This window comes from Cupressus sempervirens, chromosome 10 (genome assembly GCF_028749045.1).
Source record: "Cupressus sempervirens isolate cs-2001-9-10 chromosome 10, ASM2874904v1, whole genome shotgun sequence".
Lineage (NCBI taxonomy): Eukaryota > Viridiplantae > Streptophyta > Pinopsida > Cupressales > Cupressaceae > Cupressus > Cupressus sempervirens.
Genome location: NC_143127.1, coordinates 95,671,723 through 95,697,922, shown reverse-complemented (window position 1 = coordinate 95,697,922; position 26,200 = coordinate 95,671,723). Strand labels below are relative to the sequence as shown.

Here is a 26,200-nt window from a genome sequence, read left to right as displayed (position 1 = left end):
CATTTCATCTAATTAAACCTTGTATTGAGAATTGGATTGAATATTTAATTAGAGTTGGATTAAGTATTTAATAATATTAAGCAAGGGGAGAATGATTTTAATTACATCATTTGGAATGGAATTAATTTTAAATTGGGATAAGAGTCAATTGGCCTTGACTGTGCAAAATAAAATGGGACTTACATTGAAACAAGATTAAATTTACCTGAATTTTGTAAAAATGAGAATGGATTTTAATTCAAATGAGATTAAATTTACCTCAATTTCGCAAAATAAGGATTGATTTTAAAAATTAATTAATTAATTCATCCATTGTGGCATTGAATTTTTCCAAATGGCATCGATTTAACAAATGGGCAATTCAGTGTCTAGCCATTGGTCTAGGCAATAATCAACCTTTTCCAAATGCTCTAAATGACCTCTCAAAAGCCATTAATGATGTTGAGGACTTCAGTGCTTCCTCTGCGAGAACCAAGGAGATTGAATATAGGCTCCTACTTGCTAAGAACAAGATTACTATTGTTGAGGAGACCCTTGATAAGATGAGTGAACACAGTTACAAAATTCTGAAGGCCTCAGTTAATCATCTCAAGATTCTTATTACAAAACTTGAAGATCTTCTTCTGGAGAAATTTATTGTGTCGGTTGATGATGATAAGGACCCTAATGATGCTCTTGCTGGTCCAGGTAAGAGGACCAAGGCTAGTATTAAAAAGCTGAAGCGGTGAGAAAATAGAATTTTGAAGAATTAAAGAATGATGTTGATACTCTGGGTCTCTTAGAGCTTGAAGTTGCTAAGCTCCTTACGAATATGAATATGACCTAGGTCTCTGGTGGGATGTGTGGGTCTTCTTGGTGGTCTGGTTCTTTTCTATGGTTTCTTGTTTGTTGTCTCTACAAGTGTTGTCCCTATGCTGGCTTTTGATCTCTTGGAGCCAGTCTACCAGTGTATTTTGTTTTTTCTTCCTTTATGGGATATTTAATGCTTTATGCATTCTACTTTTGAGGCTCGTTCCACTGACTTTGTCCACCTTCGCTTTCTTCGCGGTAAGAAACATTCTTTTGCTGCTTCCAAGTGCAAATCCCTTTGCTCCATGCTGATCCGCAATCCCCAGCGCTTCTGACCCACTCTTTTCCCCTGCAATTCTCCTCCTCCCTTTGCCTTCGACTTTCACTCCCTTACTTTGCACACCACGGCTCTTTATGACATTCCGAGGCAGCCTTCTATCCATCCCAGCTCATCTCCTTTCGTCCACCTATTCACCCCTTGCCACATTTTTTAGGCCATCAGATCCATGAAGTGTAGTAGAGTTGTTGATGAGGAAGGTTTTCAAGCTGAATTTTTTAAGTTCGATGCCTTAGTTTTAGGACCCTATCTCTCTATTCTCTTTAATAGAGTGATCCACGCTGGTTTTCTGAATTCATACTCCAAACATTTGATTTATCCTATTCACAAGACTAGCTTGGTATCTGACCCGGGAAACTACAGAACCATCATGATCGGACACACGTTTGCCAAACTATAAGCGACAGCCCTTAATACTATGTTATCTGGTGAGCTTGACAGGATTGGTTGCAGGGCTAGAGGACAGGTTGGTTTCAAAGCAGACTATCAGACTATGGATCACATCTTTACTCTACGGGCTATTATTGAGGAGGCTAGACACAGATCGAAGAAGATTTATTGTTGCTTTGTCGATTTTCGTAAAGCGTTTGATTATGTCCCGATGGTGGCTTTGTTTGAGAGGCTAAGGAAGATTGGCATATCTAAGATGTTACATACCGCTATCATGAGAATATACGAGACTGTGATTGGCAGATTCAGGACTCCTGAGGATTTCTCGGATGCAATCCATAGCACCATTGGGGTTAAGCAGGGTTGTCCTCTCTCTCCTACATTGTTCGGGTTATATATTAATGAGCTCTAGGATTTCCTAAGGAGATCCTTGCTCCCTAGTGATGGCTGCTATCTTCACCAAGTTCTGATATCCATCCTTCTTTTTGCTAATGATGTGGTTCTCCTTGCTTCCTCTTCAAACAGTTTACAAAGGCTTCTTGATGGCTTGGCTTCCTTCTGTGATCTACGACAGCTTGTGGTTAACTTAAGTAAGACTCGGGTCATGATCTTTAATTGTTTAAAGACTTCCCATCTCCATTTCTTTTTTCAAGGCCAAGAAATCGAGATCACTACATCCTATACTTATCTAGGGGTTAAGTTTTTCGGACCACGATTCAGTATGATGTTTACCGTACTAGTAAAGAAATCAACGCATACAGACAATGGAATATAATAGCAGAATATTATTCGCAATAGCAGATGAATGGTTATTGATGATTTATAATGATCCCAGACGGGATATAAATACTATCCGCCGAACCTTCCTGGAGGAGTCCGTCGGCCACAACATTATGTCCACTACAAACTATTTACCCGTCGGCTACAAAATACAAAACACCGACGACAATCATTCTGTCGGCTACATAAACACCGCCAGAACCATCCAATCGGCTAACACCATCCCCCCCAAAAAAACAGTCGTCTCCTAACGACTAACAAAATATCTGAAACAAATTAACAATAACAGAGTGACTACAACAAGAAAAATATGCTTCTGTCACATCACTTCCACATTCATCCCGTTACATCTGGAGCCTCTGCTAACACAATACTGTCTCCTTGATGAAGCTGACCTTGATAGCCACCTGTGCTGCTTTCTCTGCTTCCAACACTGGGTACACTGAGCTAAGTGTCGTTGCACTGCCTCCAACTGGATGATTAGCTCCTCCCGAGCTCTCTACGCATCCACCAAGACAGCCTCCCGGCCAACACCTACTCCTAGTGCCTCGGTACACAAACAGTCCATGCCTGCAGCAACTTCAACTCTTCTCAACTGGTCAGACTCCCACGACTGATATCCGCAACGACTGGGGGTCCAGGGGGCAACGCCCCCGGCAGGGTCGAGGGGCAGCGCCCCCGCGGGGTCCTGGGGCACTTCGCAACCCACACAGAAATGCACAGAACACACCATTTCTGTCATCTTCTGCCGATTCTGCACTCTTTCTGGCAACCACTGATGCTTCCCCTACCCTTTGGCATCATCTGCTACTCATTCCAAACAACTTGAATCTGTCGTCGTTTTTTTTTTTTTTTTGTTAAGAAAACCCCGCACACCCATCTTCTACACAGACTCGACAATCTCTCCTCTACAAAATGCATAGACGCCATTAATGGCTGAAATACAAGAACAAGATGTCGGGCATCCCCGCTTGGGCCACATGCTCTCCAGATTACTCCAGATCCCAAATTCAAATCATAAACTTGCGCACTCTGTTTGAATATACCCTGCGAAGCTGTGATGTGAACCGCGTATGCCGCACCAAAAACTCTACTTGCACCTCTTCATCCGCGGGTAGGATAGACAGCCACAGAAGCAACCCGCAAAAAGCAAGCAGCAGACTCTGCGGAAGACGAGCACCACGTGCGGAATGAAACAAGCCCACGGAAGAGAATTAGAACCACGCGGAGAAGAGAGAGTCCGCGGGAGAGAGAAAAAAGAAGATCCGCAGAAAAGACACGCAGGAGTCCGTGGGACATCCTGCCCACAGAGCACAGTCCGCGGGGACAATGCCCGCGGGACAGGTGTCCGCGGGACATCCTGCCCGCGGAGCACAGTCCACGGGGACAATGCCCGCAGAACAGGTGTCCACAAAACATCCTGCCCACGGAGCACAATCCGCGGGGAGAGCCTGCGGACAGCCCTCTACTTGCTTTTTTTTTTTTTTTTTCAATTTTTTTTTTTTTTTTTTTTTTTCCAGCCCAGAGTTAATAAGGGCAAAGGTTCTCTTGCTTTGCTTGAGAAACAATGTTTCAGACATCACTTTCAAGATACCTCATCTAAGTTATCTCTCTTGGACTCCCTTGTGAGGCCTACAGTTCTATATGGTTTTGTGGTTTGGGGCCCATCTCTTCTTGGTTCTGATTGGGCCTCGATCGAGCGGGTTCAGACTTTAGTTTTGAGGCGCATTATTAGATGTCACAAGTTCACTCCTCATAGTGTTATTCCTACGAAGTTCGGCGCTCATCCTTTCAGTCTTGCGACAATTTTTTATTTGGTTTGGTTCCTCCACCGTCTTCGTGGTTTTGCAGATCATGTTGGTGATTGTGATCGGTACTCCTAGTTAGTTTATTGTTCAGTTGTGTCTACTGCGAGTGCTGAAACTAGTTCTCGTGCATGTTGTTGTTATGCACAGGCCTCTTCTCTGCTTGGTTCACTTGGAATTAATATTGACCGCCTCCCCCCCTTTCAGTTCTCACTGGATGCTCTGATTCATCTTCTCCCTTCTAGACAAGAGTTGAATGAGCATGTCAAACTTGACATCTACAGACAATACATTGCCACTACCTGAGTGAACCCTCCTGGTGGACTACGCCAATGGATGGCCTTTTACGCGAAGCACTTTTTGGAGATATCTGATGGTATTATTGTTCGTCCTAGCTATCTTTCCCAGAGGTGGTCTCATGCTTTGCGTATCTCTTTGGGATCTTTCAAAGTTGGTTCTCACCGTCTTCGGGTTCAGACTAACCATCATATCAACAGTGGAGAGCAGATCTACAAGCTTTGTACTTTGGATGAGGTGGAGACTAAGACACACTTCATTTTCCATTGCCCCATTTATTATGAAATTAGAGGGAGATTTTTCTGTCTGTTCTGGGAATGCTTCTCGCTCTATGATTTCTTTAGCTATTATGATTAGCATTGTCTCACACTTTATCTTCGGGAGGCCACTATGCTTCGTGATGGCATGATCCAATCACTACTTTTGCACGGCACTCGTCTACTCATCTCATTACTGCCTTCTCCAAGCCATTATCCCCTTTGCATGGTGTGAAAAGGTCTTCTAGCTCCACTAGATCTACCAGGCATTCTAGATGTGTCAGATCCCACATCGGATATTTGCACCAACGACACTCCTCTTTGAGTGGTCACAGACAGAGCAGGGCTTTTACTCTTTGGCATGCTTACCATTCAGTTACTGATTTCTTTTCGCCTACAAAGGAATCCTAGTCTCTCTCTTGGCCTTTTCTGTGGTTCTCTGTTTGCTTTCCCTTGTTGTTTGTTTTTATTTTTCGGACACCCTTGTGTGCTCCTGTTGTTGACAGTCTCATTGTTGTAATCCTACAGTCCCATAGACCTTTTGTTGGTCTTTTGTTGGACATTAATATCATTATTGTAAGAATTTGCCTTAGGGCAAAATTCACCGAAGATCAAAGAACTTAAGCACAAGTACAACAATAGACCAAAAAGAGTATGATCAGAGTATCGATATGTATTCGATTCAATATGTAAGTATACTAGGAGTGCCTATATATAAAGGCCTCTGGAATGCTTCTAGAATGCATAGGAATCAGCAACATGATAAGTCATACAACCAGGCACATGTCCACCAGGTGTGGGCTATCCTCCATTAAGCACAAGAGTAAGTGCAATGATGAGAGGATAAGCCTACAAAGGTGTAGCATGCAAAATAATGTTGTAGACACCATATGCTAAAATAGGAGTGCGAATAATTGTGTTGTCTACATGACAACTCAGTTAATTATGCAAACTCCAGTGTTGTAGACACCATGTGCTGAATTAGAGTTGCTTACTTCTGTGTTGTCAACATGACAACTCATAAAAGTATGCAAACTCCTAAGTGTCTCACCAAAAAATAATAAAATAATGCATGATAATAAAATAATGCATTAACCTAAGTAAACTTAAGTGTAAATCAGTGTAACACGAGGACGTGTCCCCCCCCAAAACTGGGCCGTTTCGGAGACGGGGACGTCTTCGGGACGGGGGGACGGCGTCTCGTCGTTTCGGGCGGCGCCACTTAGAGCGCCACCGCCACCGAAGACGGCGAGACATCTCCGAGACGGCTAGAGGTCTCCGAGACGGGGGAGATGTCTCCGAGACGACGAGAGGTCTCCGAGTGTGGGGGTGTAGGGGGACGCCAAAGAGTCTCCTTCATTGAGGGAGGACACCAAGAAGTCTCCTTCATTGTGGGGGGACGCCAAGGAGTCTCCATTGATTTGACATTTTGATTTGGACTCTTGGAGACTTGTAGTTTTTGTTTGCATTATATACTTATTTTGATATCATGATTCATGGCACATGATACTTATTGTAATCATCTTTATGTCATGACTCATATGATCATTGATTACTATTAGATAGTAGAATCTAGATACTCATACTATTGATTTGAAGGCTGATATATAGAGTTTAGACTAATATTTATTATTTGTTGATGTTCAATGTTTAATGTTCATTGTTTGTTTGTCATTTGATCATGAATCATGATATTCCAGTTGATATGGTATATGCTATACCATATGTATAGTATATACACCCTTGCTCCTTCCGCCACCCCCCCATCCCCCGCCGCCGTCCCCTTGCCGTCCCCAAATCAAGGCCCCTCTATCCCCTTGTCTCGGAAACTTGTCCCCCCGTCCCCCCCTCTCCCAGGGCGGTGTAACTATGGTGTAAATAGTAAATACGTATTTACACCAATAACCCTCCTTAAGTGCAACTTAGGGGAATGCACTTAAGCTTACAAAAACTAGGATGAAATGCATAATAGGTCCCGACTACTAGGCCATGTTAGGTACCCATGTACATAATGAAATGCAATCTCTCATAAAACGGAGAAAGAGGGAAAACCTCATGGGAAAAATCCTCCCCCAAAAAGAGAGATGAAAAGACAGGATGCATGGATGGATGAAGTAATCTAGACCCCCCCATTACAACATACATCAAGTATATACAAAAGAGAAGGACAAATACCCATAAGAGGAAAAAGTCCCCCCATAAAAGAGAAAAAGGAGACAAGGTAGTGCCCCCCCTAAATGTAGTGTGTCGCGCAATGATAGTTGCTCCAATGTAGCAGCTGATCCATGACCGGTGAATTATGTTCCTCCCCTTTGGAAGAAACAATGGCAAAGGTACAGGTGAAATACTTTCCCTATGGGTAGAAAGAATCTCGAAGATGTATGGTGGCCCTGAAACCTGCTCAACTATCCTTGTGTCGATGCTGATGGTCGCCCCTTCCAACAATGCTGAAAAGAACGAGTGCAAATCTAGCAAGGATGTCCGTAGAACCTGTCCCAAGGAACCATATGTCTTCTCAACTGATAAAGAGACCTCCTACAACTACTGTACATAAGGATCCACAATCACATCAATGTAAAGATCGATCATGTAGAGAATGGACATGAGGGTCAAAGTGAGCCCTCGCAACAACTGTAGAAGGATCATCTTCATCAAAGAGAAGATGTAAATCATCAATGATGTCTTCCAAATCTGCTATGTGTGACTCCACAAGCAAACCTGAAATGTCTGTCAAGAAGTCATCCGCTGATGCTGGAGCTGGAAGACAAGGTGTACCCTACTGTGTTGGGCCTATCACTATGGCAATATAGGCATGTGGAATGTACTGATGATGTGACCTCTTGCTACATCTGTCAATAGGATCCCACAAATCAGAGTCTGTTGAATCACTATCATTGGTGTCACTATCAGTTTCCACAGTGTATGAAGTGCGGAGAGGATTAGAGGATAAGCTAGGTGAACTTTCCTCAAAGTGTACATCCTTCTCCACAAAGATCTCATGAGTCTCAAGATCCATAAGTCTATATGCCTTAACACCATCTTCATATCCGATGAAAGTACAAGGCCTAGGTGGTGGTGCCTTGCATCCCTTGGAAGATATGTTTGCCCGTGTTGGACAACTAAAGACTCGGAAATGTTTCGAAACTAGTTTTCTGCCGCACCATGCCTCAAAAGGAGTCTTACCATCTAAAGCATTATGAGGAGACCTATTAAGTATGTGAGTGGCACTGCTAATAGCTTCAACTTCAAGTGTACGATCAAGAGACTTGGCTTGTATCATGCAACGTGCCATGGACTTAAGAGTTCATATCCTCAATGCTGCAACATCTATCTTGTGCGGACTGAATGCTGGTGAATTCTGAAGATCAATTCCCTCAAGTTTGCAAAAGTCTTTAAGTCTTTTGTCCACATATCTGCTTTCATTGTCCATCTGAAGAACCTTGATGGCTTTCCTTGATTGCTGTTCAACATGACTCTTAAAGGCTTGAAGCTTATCAACCACTTCATTCTTGTGATGAAGAAAGTAGACCCATGTGTAGCGTTAAAAGTCATCAATGAAAGTAAGGATGTAGCAACCCTGGCTGACTGATGTCACTGCAAAAGGACCTGCTAGTACCATGTGAAGCAACTGAAGAACAACTTGAGCTCTGGAAGACTTCCCTTTATCATACTTCTCCTCGAGATGCATAGCCATTGAACATGATGAACATTCACCCTTAGAAAAGTTGATGTTAGGTAGACCTTTGACCATGTTTTTGGAGCAAAGTTGTTGAAGATAGCGGAAGGGAAGATGACCAAACCACTCATGCCATAGTTTGATTTGTGAATTAGATTGAGTTAACAAGGCATGTGAAGGAGACTTAGGCACAAAGTGGGAGAAGGAATAAAGCCTCTTGTCATGACTGACTTTCCCCACTGCAACCAACGTATCATCTTTGAGACTTCGCACCGTTACTGAATCTAGAAGGAACTCAACTTTGTTGCCATCTCCAAGGTGAGTGATTTGATAAATTGAGAGGAGATTAGAGCTTAGGTGTGGAACATAGAGAATGTCTTTGAATTCCCCATTTTCCATCTCCACATGTCCTTTCCCTTCAACTTCCTTTTTTGTATCATCTCCCACAAAGATGTGTGGTACCTGTCACTGCTTCAATGAAGAAAAGTCTCCCTTTAAAGAACCCATATGATATGAGGCACCTAAGTCAAGAATCCAATCCGATGAAGAACTTATACCAGCCATAAGTGCTTGCCTTTTCCCTTTGAAGTGGATGGAGTTGAATCCTTGAAAGCATTTGGCACTTGAATTTTATTCTTCTTGAGTAGGTTTTCCAACTCATCGATTCTTTTAGTCTTGCAATGATGCTCACCATGATTCAGCTTCTTGCAATATGCACAAAAAAGTTTATCCCTCTTTTCATTGTTTCCCTTCTTGTTGGAAGAAGAATTGCCTTGCTGTGAGGAGGATTGTTGTGTCTCAGATTGTGATTCTTGCTTCTACTACTTTTTCTTGTTGTTGTGAGAACTTTTTCCTCCTTGACTTGATTGGATCTCATTACTAGCCACTAATGCTTTGGTCTTTGATGACGTGAGAAGTCCCATATCTATCAAGTGAGATTGTTCAAAAATCAACATTTCTGCAAATGCATCAAATCTAGGCTTTTGGAAAGCACTTCCCATTGTCAACCTGTGAGTGTTATAACTCGAAAAAAATGAAGCATACTCTGAAGGTAGCCTCTTCAGGATATGATGAATCAACTTATCATCCTTCATGGAATTACCACAATCTTTAAGTAGTGCTCTAAACTCATTGGCTTTGTTGATATAATCTTGAATTGTGTCAAAGTTCTTTGGACCCAAGAGAAGTAAGTCATCCTCAATCTAGTATCCCTTTTCCTCATCCACCTTACCATACAATGATTCAAGTTTGTCCCATGCAGGTTTGGCTTCCTTGAAACTAGAAATGTGGAAGAAGAGATCTCTATGTACACAACTCCTGATAATTCCTAAAGCCTGTTGGTCTTTAGTTTGCCAATCAACGAGTGTTGTAGCATCAATGGGTTTGAGAATTGTACTATCAACATAAAGACTTAGACCTTTTTCCATTTATCTACTGCGTGCAATATCTTTCCATGTAGAATAATTGCGTGAAGTTAGAAGTGGACCTTTAGGTGAACCCATGATGTAGAAAAGTAAAAGAGCACAAAAGAGAGACACAAAAACACAATACACACCCCCCCTTTTCACTCAATCAAAAGACACCTCCAGAAAAAAATGCTTTTGGCACTTTATATGTAGTTCGTGTACAATAGGCCACTTGTCAAAATGTACAAAGTGGACTTCTGATTTTTCTATTTACAACTGCCTTTTGAAGCCCAAATCTGTCACTAAGCACTATAGCTCAAATGTACAACAGTTCTGACAAGTAATCAAAGCACTACAATGCAGAAAAGGCCCTAAGTCTGAAAGTGAGATTTTTGTCCACACAACCCTATAATCTGATTGCAGATGTGAAAAGTAGACAAAAAATAACGCACTTTCAAAAAAAACGGAACATGAAAATGTGTCCAGATGAGACTGTACATAGCATTTGAAGTTGCAAAATGCAGAATTAGACAAGTACAGTCGCAAAAAAATGCAATTTTTGACAAATCTTTGCACCAAAACCAGAGAAGAACACCACCACTGAAAAGTTCAGGAAATTCTACAAAAACTCAAAAAAAATCGCATCTAATTTAGAGTCCAGATTACTGAGTTATGGCCTCCCAAAGTCGGACTGTCAAATCAAAACTGCATCTGAAGAGGGGTCTGGGCAGAAAACTAAGCTTAAATTTGACGGTCAAACAGTCATCGCAGCAGTTTAAAAATGACTAGGAATGACGGTCACACGCCTGTCAAATTTAATCCCATGAAATGCTAACGCAAGCAAAAAATCAGCCTCCTCCGCTGACAGGGCATACAGTTGTACAAAAATTACACGTGTCGGTATGGCAGAAGGCAAGGTGGCAATCTGATGTGTCGGTATAGCAAAAGGCAAGGTGGCAGTCTGACGTGTCTGGTGACTGGACTCCGCTGATGTAGCAGTCCGAGCTCTGTCAAACTGGCTGAGTTGGAGGAGGGTCCGAGGGGGCAAGTGAACTGTTGTCGTGTGGCAGCTGCATAGAGGCGCGGATGCCAACTCGGCCCGTGACGTGGAGGGCGGCGTCTATTGCCGTGTTGCACAAAAATTATGCAACGACAAGGCCGGAAGCAACTGTCGCGATTGTCGGAAGGTGGCGCATGGCAAGGTATAAATGTCGCCGATGACAAATGTTAAAGATGCCAAAGTTCTTTGTGCAACCGGAGTTTTGGATAGTAATCCCAAATCAATGGGTGAAAGGAACTTGGCACAGTTTAAAAGAAATGCGGCCAACGTTATTAGCAAACAAGCAAGCCGAATTTGTGAAGGGGTCCACCGGATTTGGATTCCAATGGAGTGTTTATGCTTGCCATGAAGTGTGGCCGGATTTGTTACTGTTGGTAAATGAGAGGAATTTGGAGAGCCGCTGCCAAAATAAAGAATATTCCTTGGATTAGAAGGAATATTCCACGTAGGGTACAGGGTCGAGGTGTCACTGCCTGGTACCTATACCAAAAAAAATTCTCTGCTGCCCGAAGGGTAAAAAAATATTTCGAAAAATGCAAAATTGGAAAATAATTGCAGAGAACAATAATTTAACAGATCCAAATTAAACTAAATTGCAGATCTAAAAAATAATACAAACTTGCAAATCGGGCATTTGAGTGCCAATTTGCAAAAAAAATTTACTTCAAAATCGACTTTGGCCTAGGGTAGGGGAATTTATAGCCGATTTTCACCGAAGCGACATTTCGAATGCAATGGCGAGGTCCGTTCTAGCTCTAGACACTCCCAATGACAGCGGTACTCCGGATCTAGGTCAAGGTGCTGAAGCAACAATGGTCTCGAACGGTTATGTAAAGAGAAATTCTCCAATTTCTGATACCATGTAAGAATTTGCCTTAGGGCAAAATTCACCCAAGATCAAAGAACTCAAGCACAAGCGCAACAGTAGACCAAAAAGAGTATGATCAGAATATCGATATGTATTCAATTCAATGTGTAAGTACACTAGGAGTGTCTGTATATAAAGGCCTTTGGAATGCTTCTAAAATGCATAGGAATCAACAACATGATAAATCATACAACCAGACACATGTCCACCAGGTGTGGGTTATCCTCTATTAAGCACAGGAGTAAGTGCAATGATGAGAGGATAAGCCTATAAAGGTGTAGCACACAAAATAATGTTGTAGACACCATGTGCTAAAATAGGAGTGCGAATAACTGTGTTGTCTACAAGACAACTCAGTTAATTATGCAAACTCCAGTGTTGTAGACACCATGTGCTGAATTAGAGTTTCTTACTTCTGTGTTGTCAACATAACAACTCATAAAAGTACGCAAACTCCTAAGTGTCTCACCAAAGAAATAATAAAATAATGCATTAACCTAAGTCAACTTAAGTAAAGTGTAAATAGTAAATACGTATTTACACCAACAATTATCTTATCTTATCTTATCTCCTCTTTAATGTAAAGGATTTTCGAGTTCCCTTCAAAACCTATTTTTCACTTACTCAAAAACAAATGGGCAATTGAAATAACGGAAAATAAATCATAAGTGATAATAAATTAATATTTTCCAATCAACTTTAAGTTGTAAAGGGCCATGCATACAAATAATCGGCATGGTGGAGAGGCGATGGAAACCAAGGTTTTGAGATTTTGGCAGTAGGCACCGTTTGCAGCAAGACAGAGATCGGCGAAATGGGTTCAGGTTTCCATGGAAATCACCCAAGTTTCACTCTGAAAAACGAGATGGACATAGGGAGATTCGGAGAGATAATCAATGGAACACAAACGAGGGTTCCATCCATCAAAGGGAAGTTTTTCCCCCCAAGGCCAAGTCTGCAGGTGACACAGGGAGATGGATTAGAAGGGAGGTTAATAGGAAGCAGAAAGTAGTTTACTTAACAAAGGACACTCCAGAGACAGTAAACAATAAGGCGATCAACATTTGTATTGATTCAGAGAAATGGAAAACTACGGTTTCTTTGTTGAGAGAAAGGGCTTTCTTCATGAAATGGGGGGGAGGATGGCCACCCCTGGTTAAGATGAAACAATGGATCACAGACACTTGGGGACAGCAGACGACGATCAACATGCTGACTAATGGATTCTTTCTAATCATTATGAAGTCCGAGCAGGAGAAAACTAGGGTTATGTTTAACAGACCCTTTCGGATGGAAGGAGTGGACTTCTTCATTAAAGATTGGGTTCCTAATTTTAACCCTAAACAAGCTAAGGTGGAGGAAGTGTCAATCTGGATCAAATTGTACAATCTCCCTCATGAATATTGGAACAAGGATATTTTCAAATTGATAGGGGATAGATTGGGATCTTTCATTAAAGCAGATGAAGCCATTTAACAGAAAGACTTTAGCCAGTATGCAAGGATTTGTATCATGTGGAAACCTTTCCCTTTGCTCCCTCATGTTATTGAAATTAGAACGGTCGAGGGTTATTGGTGGCAGGAGATCGAGATCGAGGAAGCCATCAGCTGATGTAAACACTGTAAAATTTGGGGCCACTCAAAGGAAGAATATAAGGCCAATAAGAAAGGAAAGGAATGGGAGGACAGAGGGACTGCTGAGTTAGACATGGAACCTAGCCCTCCGAGAACAACACGAGAGGGACCTATTCCAGATGTTGTGACAATAGAGACTTGCTCAGTTCCTGGCACGGATCTTGTAATGGCTTGTTCACAGGAAGAGGAAGTTGTGTTCAACAGGGATATTTTGGAACCTGATTGTCCAGGGGCAAATAACACCATTGTGGAATAGCAGGGCATTAATAGGGAGACTATCTTGAAGGTTGCTCAAGAGGATTTATCTAAGGTAGTGGAGAGTAGGATGGAAGAACTGACGAACCTCTTAGTGGGTGAACAGGAAGAGAGGGAGGAGCTTGTCCTTACATCTTTGCACAAACCAACAGAGCAGCCAAGGGATAAAGAGGTTGTTGGTGGGGATGATGCTCTCTCCTCACCCACTAAAATCGTAATCTCCTATCTTGGGGGAATCCCTGAGATTGAGGAATGGTTGGGTAATGGTGATTCGACGAAAGAGGAATGCTTGGGGAATTTAGATCTACACACCATCTCGCAGACTAAATCAATCAAGGACAAAAAGTTGCAAGGAACTTCTCAGAAGAAAAAGGGTAGGAAAAACAATTTGGAATTATTAGCAGATGTAGGAAATATGCATGGTCAAATCTGCTTGCAATCCGAGAGGGATATTGTCTCTCCTGGGCAACCATGAAATTCCTCACGTGGAATGTCAGGGGCTGCAATGCTCCTGACAAAAGGTGTTTGATCAAGTGATCCCTTGATCAAGCAAAAGTAGACATTGTATGCATACGGGAAACAAGGATGGGAGTAGAGGGGGCTGTGAAGGTTTTTGGGGTTAGACAAAAATGGTCAAGTTTCTTTGTAGAGGCGATCGGTGCTTCTGGTGGGCTAGGCATACTTTGGAATCCAAGACTCCTTAAGGTAGAACCCGTGGTGAAGGAAAGATTTTAGGAAGCTTTTAGGTTCTCTTCACTAACAATAAACTTCTCGGCGGTATTGATCAATGTGCACAGGCCTACCAAATTTGAGGAGAAAAAGGTTGTTTAAGGGGAGATTTATGCTTTTTGTGCCACTCTAGGCAACGAGCCTAGGGTGATCGTAGGTGATTTCAATGCCACTCTGAATTCGGCGGATAAAAAGGGGGGAGTTCGCTCTCTGGGCTCTGTACAGGAAGACTTTCGTCATTTCATACAAAACAATATGCTCTAGGAAGTACCTACAAAAGGTGGTCATTTCACGTGGACAAACTGAAGGAAGGGATTCTCTCATATTGCAGAAAGATTAGACAAAATCTTCCTGTCAAGAGAATGGCAGCAGTTACCTATTGTCTTTGAAGGAAGAATTTTGGAATTGTCAGGCTCTGACCATTACCCAGTCTCAATGGTGGTTCCATGATGGCATACCAATTAGGTGTCCTTTTAAATTCAAATTGATGTGGTTCAAGGAGGAAGGCTTCTTCGATAAAGTGCTCAATTGGTGGGTCAGTGCCCCGCCTATTGAAGGCAATGAGGCCTTTCAGTTTTTCTCCAAGCTTAAACACCTCGAAGCCATGCTCAAGGAATGGAACAAGACACATTTCGAAAACATCTTTCAGGTAAGGACAGGTATTGAGGCTGACCTTGCGACTCTAAATAGCAAAGTCTTGAGTGCAGGGATGGATGATGTTGATTTCAAAACGGAGTAAGATTTATTGGGTAATTATCAAGAAGTGTTAAAAAGGAAGGAAATCTTCTTCAAATAAAAGTCAAGGGAGAATTAGCTAAAAGTTGGGGATAGAAATTCTAAGTTTTTGCATAGCTCGATGAAGACCAAACGCTGTGTAAACTGCATTCTATCCATAGATAATCAACAGGGAGTACTAATGGAGGATATGGACAGCATCAACAAGGACGTTGTTGTCTTCTTTGAGGAACTTTGGAAGGAAGATCAAGCGGATAGGAGCAGGGTGCAGGAGAGGATTTTGGGTGTAATCCCACGCTCTATTTCAGCAAACGACAATAAGATGCTTTTGGAACCAATCAAGATAAACGAATTAAAAGCTGTAGTGCTTTAGGTTTGGTGGAGATAACGCTCCTGGACCAGATGGACTCCACGCCTTCTTCTACCACAAATTCTAGGAGCTCCTAAGGAAGAATTGCTGGAAGTTGTGGAAGAGTCAAGGAGGGAAGGTTTCATTTTGAAAGACAAACAATATGCTGATCACCCTCATCCCAAAGAAAGCTCACCCAACCAAGTATGAGGATTTTCATCCAATTTCGCTTTGTAACATAGTGTATAATTATTACAAAAATTGCAGCAAATAGATTGAAGTTGTTGTTAGACTCCGTCATTTCCCCAGAGCAAAGTGGCTTCACTCCGAATAGAAGCATTGTGGATGGCATCATTGCAGCCCATGAGGCAATTCACACTACAAGGAAAAGAAAGGAGAGGAAAATGATGCTCAAACTAGACATCCAAAAAGTGACAGAGTTGACAGGGGCTTTCTTATTGAAGTCTTAAGGAGGTTTGGGTTTGACGAAGGATGGTTGAAATGGATCAAGAGTACAATCTCAGATTTCAAAGCTTCAATCTTAGTGAATGGTAGTCCCCAGGGGTTCTTTTGTACCAGAAAAGGAATTCGTCAAGGAGATCCATTGTCTCCATTTTTGTTTATTATCTTGGCAGAAGCCCTAGGCAGATCTATATCTAGGAAGATGGCCCAAGGATCATGGAAAGGCATACTGATTACTCAGGGAATTGAGGCCTCCACCCACTCTCAGTTTGCAGACAACACTTGTATTTTCGGGGAAGCCTTGATGGCGGAGGCAAGAAGTATGCAACAGGTCCTGAACGAGTACAATATGGCTTCAGGGCAATCCATCAACTGGGGGAAATCGGAAATTTATTTTATCAATAGAGAAGTGGGGTCCCAAAGGGCAATAGCAAAGTTTTTTGGAGTAAGAATTGGCACACTTCCAAGGAAATTTTTAGGCATGCCTCTCTTTGGCGGGGTAGGTAAAGGGCATATCTGGGACAAGTTGATTGAAGATTGTAGGAAGAGAATGGAGAGCTGGAAGAGACAATGGCTAACTTTGGTAGGAAGAATTACTGCGCTAAGGGCAATCATATCGGCCTTGCCGGTTTACTCTATGGCTTGCTTCAAAATCCCAAAGAAGATCATTCATACAATTGCGCAAAGTATGAGAAAATTCCTGCGGAACAGGTCGAAGGAAGGAGAGAAGGTTCCAATCATGGTGTGGTCAAAAGTATGCAGACCAAAAGAAGGGGAGGGAGCAAGGATTAGGGACTGGTCTTTCCTCAACATTGCTCTTGGAGCCAAATTAGTCTAGAAGATCTTTAGTGCAAGTACCCAAAGATGTGTTAAGATTCTCCGAGCAAAATATCTTGACAACATGGAGGATGAATGCATCCTGACAATGGCAGATCCACCCTAGGGCTCTATTGTTTGGGACTTCCTTATGGAGTGCAGATATTTAATTACAAATCATTTGACCTGGAAAGTTGAGAATGGTGAGCAGGCGGATTTCTGGAGTGACTCCTAGGATGGGGGCCTCCAACTAGATAAGTCAGGAGTCTTAGATCAGCTGGTTGAAATTACTAGGCAGCATTGGGGGTCCAAAGTTAAAGATTTCGTTGAGATTCTGATTAATGGCAAAGTAACACAAGGACAGTGGAAGGAGCCATCTAAGTTAAATCTAAATTCAGCAATTAATCTAAGATTGCAACAGATTTTCAAGGAAAGAATATTAGTGTCTTCTGAGAGCAAAGACCAGCTGATATGGAAAATACACAGTTAAATTAGTATATCAAATCCTAGAAGGCACTCATAATCAAATTCTATGGGAACAAAATTTGTGTTGGGACAGTGCATGCCTTCACATGGTTGGCAAGCAACGAAAAATTTCTTTCTAAAGAGAAATTGCAAAAATTGGGTTTCCAAGGACCTTTCAGATGCCCCCTGTGTAAAAAAGCGGAAGAAACTGTAGACCATCTTCTACTTCTTTGCAGTTTTGCGCAAAAGGCATGGGATATGTCAAAATCTATACTTGGATGGGCAAATCCACTAACTTCCACTTTAAAAGGTTGGCTAGAAGCTTGGCCAGCAAAGAAGAACAAATAGGTGTTTAGGTCAATGTGGAGGATCATCCCGACTACAACACTGTGAGAGCTTTGGAAAGAGACAAATAGAAGGATCTTCCAGGACAAGGAAGAAGAATGGCCAAGGTTTGGCCAGAGGTTAGAGAGGGGGATAGTAGAATTAATTTCATCAGCATCGTCAACACATAGTCCCCAACACTCAGTTTATACAAGGCATGATGCTCATATTCAACCTGGCTTACCACCAATTAAGTATCGGTCTGTTCATGGGCTTGTTGGGGTTAATCCAACTTTGAAGAGGGCAACAGTATTTTGGACACCTCTAGAGGTTGGTTGGATTAAGATTAACTTTAACAGGGCGGCCAGGGGAAACCCGAGTGTTTCAGGATGTGGGTGTGTGGCAAGAGACCATAGGGGCAACATTCTCACTCTTGCAGCCAAACATTTGCAGGATGGTACAAATAATATTGTAGAATGTTCTACGGCCAGGGAGGCTCTAGTCTTAGGAGCAAAAGCTGGTTGTAAACGAATTCATTTGGAAGGTGATTCCGAGATCATCATAAATGGCATCAAGAGAGGTAAGATGAAGGCATGGCACCTAGATCAATTTATTTAGCAAATCAAAGAATTGCTTCTGGAATTTGATGACTTCAACGTATCACATTCATTTCAGGAAGCAAACAGGGTGGCAAACATGTTAGCCAACATGGGGGTTAATGCAGCATTGGGTCCACAAAATGAATTCTTTGAGGACTTGCATTCCCCTAGATTTGAATAAAGAGAGCACTATTGTTCAACCATTAGACACATTAATTCTCACATGATAATTTCATACTGGATGGTTCAAGGGGGAGGCATCATTATTCCTACTTCCGATGACATTAAATCATCCCACGGTAAGTAGAGATTTCCAATCTACCGATGTATCCCTTGCGCATGTCAGCTTGAGTGTTGCTTTTTCCTTGGTACTTCGTTCCAAAGAATTCCAAGGCAGATAAATTTAGTTAGAAGGCAGTCCAAGTTCATTTGTTCCCCACTGCGACAAAAATGGAGGCAAACTTTGCTCTGGGTTCGGATTCTCAGATGCAAACCTATGAAGGTCAAATTACCACGCGGCGTCTCAAAGACATTTGTTTTTGATGACCTGGCCTTTCTCAAGGGTGTGCAGTAGATGCTAGGACCAGAATACCTAAACGCATTCTGGAAGAGGAAATCTAATCTAGATGTGGCGTCGTCGTTTGTTGCGCTCGTGTTGATGGTGGAGAAATTGAAAGAAGAGGTCCATCGAGTTGTTGCTACATGTGTGGATAGGCAATGGCTTCTAGGGCTGGAGGACATAATTGTTAGAGTTGTTATGGGTGTAGGTATTGAGATGGGAACTGAGCCTTGGCAGCTAATTGGTGGATGGGACTCTTCAATTCAGCCACTAGTTGTGTGGCTATCCTCAAATTGCAAGGTGCCCATATCCCCAAAGCAGAACAGGGGTGGAAAAAGGTAGTGGAGTTCCTAACTGAGCAAATTTGGCCGCCAACAAAGAATGGAAGAGGCTTTATGAAGGCCACACCGAGAAAGAGCACGCTTGCTCCTGGGCAACAAATATGCCACCAAATTGTGAAAAAATACCACCTGAAGGAGGGTGCATCCACTTCAAAAAGAGTCTAGATGGATGCCTCATTGCTTGTCGAAGAGGGGGAGGGCAGTGGAAAGCACCATCGGGGGAGGCAAGGGAATTCAATGATGGACGACCATTCAACTCCAACCTTCACTCGCGAGGAAGTTGCATGATGCTTCGAGTAAGATATAACAGACAGTGATGATGGCAGTTGCTCTGTGTTTGATTGTTTTGTTCGTTTAACTATATGGGTTGGGTGATCATGTCTTCTTCAGAGTGTTCATACTTTGTTTTTTTGTCTAATGGCATGGGTTTGCTCAGGGTATGGATAGTATACGCAAAAAGGCATTTAGCCATACCAAAGCAATGTAACTCTCTTTTTATCAATATAATACAAAATGTTACCTATCAATAAAAAGGGCCATACATATAATGATTATTCCAAGGCCCTCAATTTTTCAAAAATTAAAATAAATTTCAATTAATAGGGAGCCAATTCAACTTGATTTCTTCAAAGATTCTTTTAATTTAAATAAATAGCATCAATTTTAAATAAGGAAAATGACATTTTTTTAAATGATGATTATTATTGGTCACAAATCAATTTGATAATGAGAGATGAGATTTCAATTTGCATAGCACAATTAAAGCTTGTTATTGGAAATCAAAAATAGCAAGCTTGTGATAATTTTCTAAGTCTTATTGAAGTTATCATCTAAAATTTCACAATTATTATAAGTGGGGGTTTTCCTTGCAAATAAGAAAATGATGAGGTAGCAGCCATATCCTCAATCAATGAGAATGCGTCAAGTGTCCTAGTGGAAGAACTTTATCATATTGTATCTAGATTCATTGAATCTATGAAAAGAGAAAAGGATAAAGAAAAGAATATTCTCAAAGATAGCTTGTGTAAATACAAGTGGCATCATCTTATTGGTTCATTAAATGGTGGCTTTGTCTACAAGTTTTCTTCTTCTACAAGCTTCTATCTAACCTCTCTTCTCATTGGACCACAAACTATTGTAATTTTTTCATTGGCCCATTTGTTGGTGCATCTTATCAAGTGGTTATGTCTATTCTATTTTCTCATTGCTCCTCGAAGATAACGTTACTTTTTTACTGGCCCACATGCTAGTGCCTAATTGTAATTGGGTGTGCATTTAATATTTAAAGCAGGTAGTTATGGAGAACTTAATTAGGGCATATGAGGATTAATCGCAACCCTAGCTTTCAAATCAATCTAGGTCATTCTTTGTAATTGAGCTCCCTATAGAAGGACTGCTCCTCTCATTTGTCGGAAGTTATGTTAAAGAATTGTTGTTGAAGTACTACCAAAAAAATTCTCTATTCATTGTCGTGCTTGCATGGTGGATATATATGATCATTTTGGAGTATTGCATGGTTTTTTTCATCTCACTTAGATTAATATTTTATTTCAAGTTGAAGTAGTTAGCTGAATGAAAGTAATTGTGGACGTTTGCTTGATTGACTTGACAAATCTAGGCCACTAGCATCTTGTTGATTGTAAGTGTGCCTTTGTGGTGAGTCAATGATCAAAAGCAATTAACTTCAATTGATATTAAATCTTTAGTTTATATTCACTTGATGGGATTGATGAGGAGATATGGATGTGAAAAACATTACAGTATTCCCTAGAAGCTTGCACTAGGTGGGTGAAGTCGTTGGTTAAGCTGCATCTCGTACAGTCCAAGCTCATCCATACTTCCTTGCATTCATAGTATAAGTAGAAATAGAAGTTAGAAGTTAAGTTGGATATTTATTTTCATTTCATATTGTGAAGCCAAATCTTTAAAAGTGCAAAAATTGATATACATTTAATGAATAGCGTAAGTGCCCAAGTGATTACCAGTAAATCACATTATTTCACTAAGTGATTATCCACAATTAATGGAACCTTGAAGTCATTTCATGATCTTACTTTGCAAGCTTACCATGGACGATGGCCAAATATCAAGAGAGTATTGAGTAGTCGATGTTTCATCCTGAAACATTAAGTATTTGATTCTACATGTTCTAGTGGAACAATACTCACATCAACATTGTGGAAGGCATTTTTGTTTTTGCAAGTGATACAAGAGTCTATGGATCCAACATTATGCTACTACTATGTAGTCCCAGTTAGCTAGTATAATCAAGCAAAAATATTCAATCAAAACAATCGAGTGTTTCACCAATAGGTAAAAAGGGCTCACTATAAGTTGTGTATCAATGTAGTGTCCCCATTCTAGACCTAGAAACAACTAGAAGCAATAACAATTAAATAAGTTCTAATTGAAGATTTACACTCTGTTTACTACTATGCCCAGTAATTTACATACATGAAGTAATAATACAAATGGCAGTGAGTACCAGATATAGGAGTAAAATATATCTGTATTTACTCATGTATTCATTACAGAGAATAAGACAAGAGATGGTCAGCTAAGGAATACAATTTACCCAACAATACCATACCCCCATCCTTGGTGGTACACAACATATTTAAAAGGACTTGATGGTTGCCAAGAGGAACACAATCGTCAACCAACCAAACTACCCAACATAACAAACTTAATATGGGCATTAGTACAATGGCAAACAACCAATATTATCAAACACAACACTAGGCATTTTATGTTGACTACAAACTTATTATTAATAGCAATTGTCAACCCGTGTGAACAATATCATTGCCATTCCAAAATAATCAATGTCAAAATGAGATGAAGCGATATGATTCCCTACTCACCATTGCAAGGAAGAAGATTAACCAACACATTAATTCATACTTGGTGATCAAACCAAGGAATGTTTTTATATCATAAACACAAACATGATGAAGACATCTGCTGGCATGAATTGTAGAACCCATGAAGATATTGGTGATACTAAGTATTAAGAATCAATTCCATATTATCAAAGTACAAGATACCAAAGTGTAGTCAAATTAACTATTAGAGGAACGTCCTAGCCTCTGAGCATATCAAGAGTTACGATAAGTACTATCAACAAGATAATTAGTAATGTTTAAATTAGTGATCAACCAACATAAATAATTGATAACTATAATTGATGTTTAAATTAGTGATCAACCAACATAAATAATTGATAACTATAATTGATGGCAATATCTCTTGCCTTGCAACAAATATCAACGGTGATAGCAATGGGAGTAGTTTACAAACATTCATGGAGAACATAGATGCAATCCGAGATCAATAGATGAGATGGGTGCATAGTCATTAAGATAGTTTCCCAATACCTGAAAAGGGTAGAACAATATTAGTCAATGATCAAAGATAGTGATTATGGAATATCGATAAGACTCCTTAATTACAAAGAGATCATCTATACATAACAAGCATTTAAGAATTATACAACTGAACAATCAGTGTTATCATTACAAATCAAGGTCAACGAAATATAGATTATGTTCATGTTGTTGAGCATGAGGAGGTGACTGCAAACTGTTTAATCATTGCCAATGGAGTATTTGAGTGGCTGTGATATAACACGTTGAAAATGGACTTCAAAGCTCACAAAAGGGAGGACGGTGGAGATGTTGACCTCAATATAAGAAGAAATATGAGCAAGGACTACCTTGGTGACTAAAGGAGAAGAAAGTGGATTCATCATCAGTGATAATCAATATCATATGAGATAGTGTATGGGATAGACAGTGATTGTAGCAGCCTTCTAAGTCATACGTCAATCCCGTACTCATCATATCTAATCAACAATTAAGAGACCCTAAGAGTGATCAGTATGAGGATTGTGATTATTACAAGTCATGAAGTATCATAAGACAAGGCAGCAATTATTATTTAGTATCGTAGCAACTAATAATAAAGGTAATATCAATCAATATCTATTACTAAGTAATTGGAAAATATTTGCTTGTTATTAACAATAATTAAGAGATCAATTTATACAAGAGACTGAACAATGTTTCCTTAAAAAACAATCGTAAAGAATAAAAACATTCTATTCTAGAAATAGAAAACTAAATATTAGAAACATTCTAATATTTACAAAAGATTACAATAGATAACCATTATATACTAAACAGAGATAATAGAAACTATCTATTATTATTGTACGTCGATCCCGTACTCATCATATCTAATCAACAATTAAGAGACCCTAAGAGTGATCAGTATGAGGACTGTGATTATTACAAGTCATGAAGTATCATAAGACAAGGCAGCAATTATTATTTAGTATTGTAGCAACTAATAATAAAGGTAATATCAATCAATATCTATTACTAAGTAATTGGAAAATATTTGCTTGTTATTAACAATGATCAAGAGATCAATTTATACAAGAGACTAAACAATGTTTCCTTAAGAAACAATCTAAAGAATAAAAACATTCTATTCTAGAAACAGAAAACTAAATATTAGAAACATTCTAATATTTACAAAAGATTACAATAGATAACCATTATATACTAAACAGAGATAATAGAAACTATCTATTATTGTAATACCCTCCCTTAATGGTTAATCTATCCAGAGCACGAAGCTATCAAAAAGCATAAAAGGCAGATTTTGTCAACTCAAGGTGCTCTGCACTATTCACTATGGGCTGCGAACCAAATTGCTTAGATAGGGCAGCTAAGCGCTTCCGACATTCAATCTTCATATGCCCAAACATGTGGCACTAGTTGTATTGAATGTTTTCTTCGAGGAGCCTTTTTGAATCTTGAGCACAGGATGTCTGCTACGAAAACTATTGATGGTAATTTGGATAATGCTCCAAAACAAACCGCAAAAAGCCATGACTTTTAGGAGAGAACCAAAAAAACCAAACACGATTTTTGGGGTGAAAAACTAATCAAAACCCAACATGATTTTTGAGGTGAAAAATCAATCAAAACCCAACATGATTTTTGAGGTGAAAATCAATCAAAACTCAACATGATTTTTGAGATGAAAAAACAATCAAAACCTAACATGATCTTTGAGGTGAAAAAACAATCAAAACCGGACAATACAAAGCTTCATTTTTTAGGAAAAACTGTAAAACCCAACTGATAATTTTTGAGGAAAAAATTACAAACGCACAGAGGAATTCCACACAACTTTGCGAATTATAGAATCAGAAATTTTCAAAAGAAATTAATAGAAACCCATAAGAAAATAAATTTAGGGAAAACAATATGAAAACCCATTAGAAAAAAAATTTTGAGGAAAAAAATTATGAAAACCCACCTGAATTTCTAATGGAGGCAAAACACGAGACTTCACATGGTAAAGCAACACATGCAAACAACATGCAAGTACCTGCAAACCTCAAAAAGTAGAGAGCCAAAAAAATTGAAGGGTGACCCAGAAGAGAGCTCGAAAAATCCAAAAAGAATATGTGGTCAATTTCTGGATTGGCTAAGTCAAAAATTAAGGCACAGAAATCAAGGCACCCAAAAAATTATGGTTTTAAACAAAAATATCCCTACTATAAAAAAAAAATCACAAAAAGTGGCAGAAATGTGTAGAAAAAACAGACGAATCTGGATAGAAATAGGTTGCAAAACCAAACTAGAAATCAACGAATTCAAATCTCTCAAAACAAAAACCCTAGTTAGATTATAGAGAGTTGGAAGCAAATATGCATGTAAATAATTTTGAAAATAAAAGGCAAATAATTTCAACCAAGAAATTATAATTATTTTCGAAAAAAGTTAGAGTATTGGCTCTGATACCATATTACGAAGTAATTGGAAAATATTTGCTTGTTATTAACAAGAGATCAATTTATACAAGAGACTGAATGATGTTTCCTTAAGAAACAATCGTAAAGAATAGAAACATTCTATTCTAGAAACAGAAAACTAAATATTAGAAACATTCTAATATTTACAAAAGATTACAATAAATAACCATTAGATACTAAACAGAGATAATAGAAACTATCTATTATCGTAATAATATCATGGATGATAGCGACTAACTATAACAGCAATTCACTACCTTGTTTAGAGAGGAGAAAGATTAATAATAAAAGGATGTGGTTATAAGGAATTAGTGCAATGCAATTAAGAGGAGACATGGTTCAGGTCCCTTGATGTGACTCCTCAGCTGAAGCATGAGACATAAGAAGGCAGTTCCATCATTGAATTCAATCATCATCAGATATTACTTCTTCTTATTTTATCCAATATTGGAACTGCTCTATTTGAGAAAACTGCCTTTTGGCAAATCAGTGGCATATAATCTAAAGATTGTGATCAGACACAGCCCGGCCATTGCACATTTGTAAATTCAGATAAGACAAGGCAACATATGGCAACATATCGTGTTAGGCGATATCCATCCATTGCATAATCAGACATATATCAGACATAGCAATCCTATTGCAAAAAGAAAATTATTGCATAAGCATATCACATATCAGACATTGAAACATTATCACTACAAGTGATAAAGCAATAACATTTTTAGCATTACTAATCATTGTACATCAGACATTGCTATCTATTCAATAACTTTGCACATATTCATACATATATATCAGAAATAGCAATTGGTATCTTGTGTAACATCTTTGCTTGGTTTTAGTTGCAATTATTTGACAAATTAAGAAGACGAAATTAGGTAACTGTCCCGGCTTTCCGAGTTAGCCAAAAGAGGACTTTACAAGCAAATCCAGAAATTCCATAGCCACACTAAACCCAAACTAGTAATAACAGAATCAAGAGATTAGGCCCAGAAATAGCGTCAGAATGACATTTCATATTCTCTTGCCAAATTTTCAGAGAGATTACACCTGTCATGTGAAGCTCCTGCTGATCTACTAACTAGTTATCATTTGAAATTACAAATTAAGATCAGTCAAAAAGCTCAAAACAGCTGTAAGTTTTTTAAAATACCTGGTAATTGTTTGGTGAAATACCACATCCATTGTCTCCGACCTCAAATAATTCTCCTCCGTATTCCTTCAGCCGAACCTCAATACTGTTTGCACCTGCATCCAAGCTATTTTCTACAAGTTCCTTAACAGCACTTGCGAGGTCTAGAATAACTTGTCCAGAACAAATTCTGTGGACATCTGCTTTATTAATAGGTCGGATTCCATCCATAATCAGCTACAAGATGCTGAGCAACTTATCTCAGGGTATTAGCCCCTACAACTGCTTGACCAAAATAAATT

The 26,200-nt window shown here is 39.7% G+C and overlaps 1 protein-coding gene across 3 annotated transcripts in view; it reads right to left on the bottom strand.

Moving 5' to 3' along the window:
• PMS1 (DNA mismatch repair protein) overlaps positions 1-26,200 on the bottom strand; it is a 274,373-nt gene that overhangs the window by 202,972 nt on the left and 45,201 nt on the right. For all 3 annotated transcript variants that reach the window (XR_016357014.1, XM_089804597.1, XM_089804596.1), the window contains exon 2: positions 25,920-26,180. Coding sequence is in view for 2 of the 3 variants with exons in the window: in XM_089804597.1 (XP_089660723.1) it covers positions 25,920-26,129 (210 nt within the window). In the remaining variant the exon portion in view is untranslated. The remainder of the gene's footprint in view (positions 1-25,919; positions 26,181-26,200) is intronic.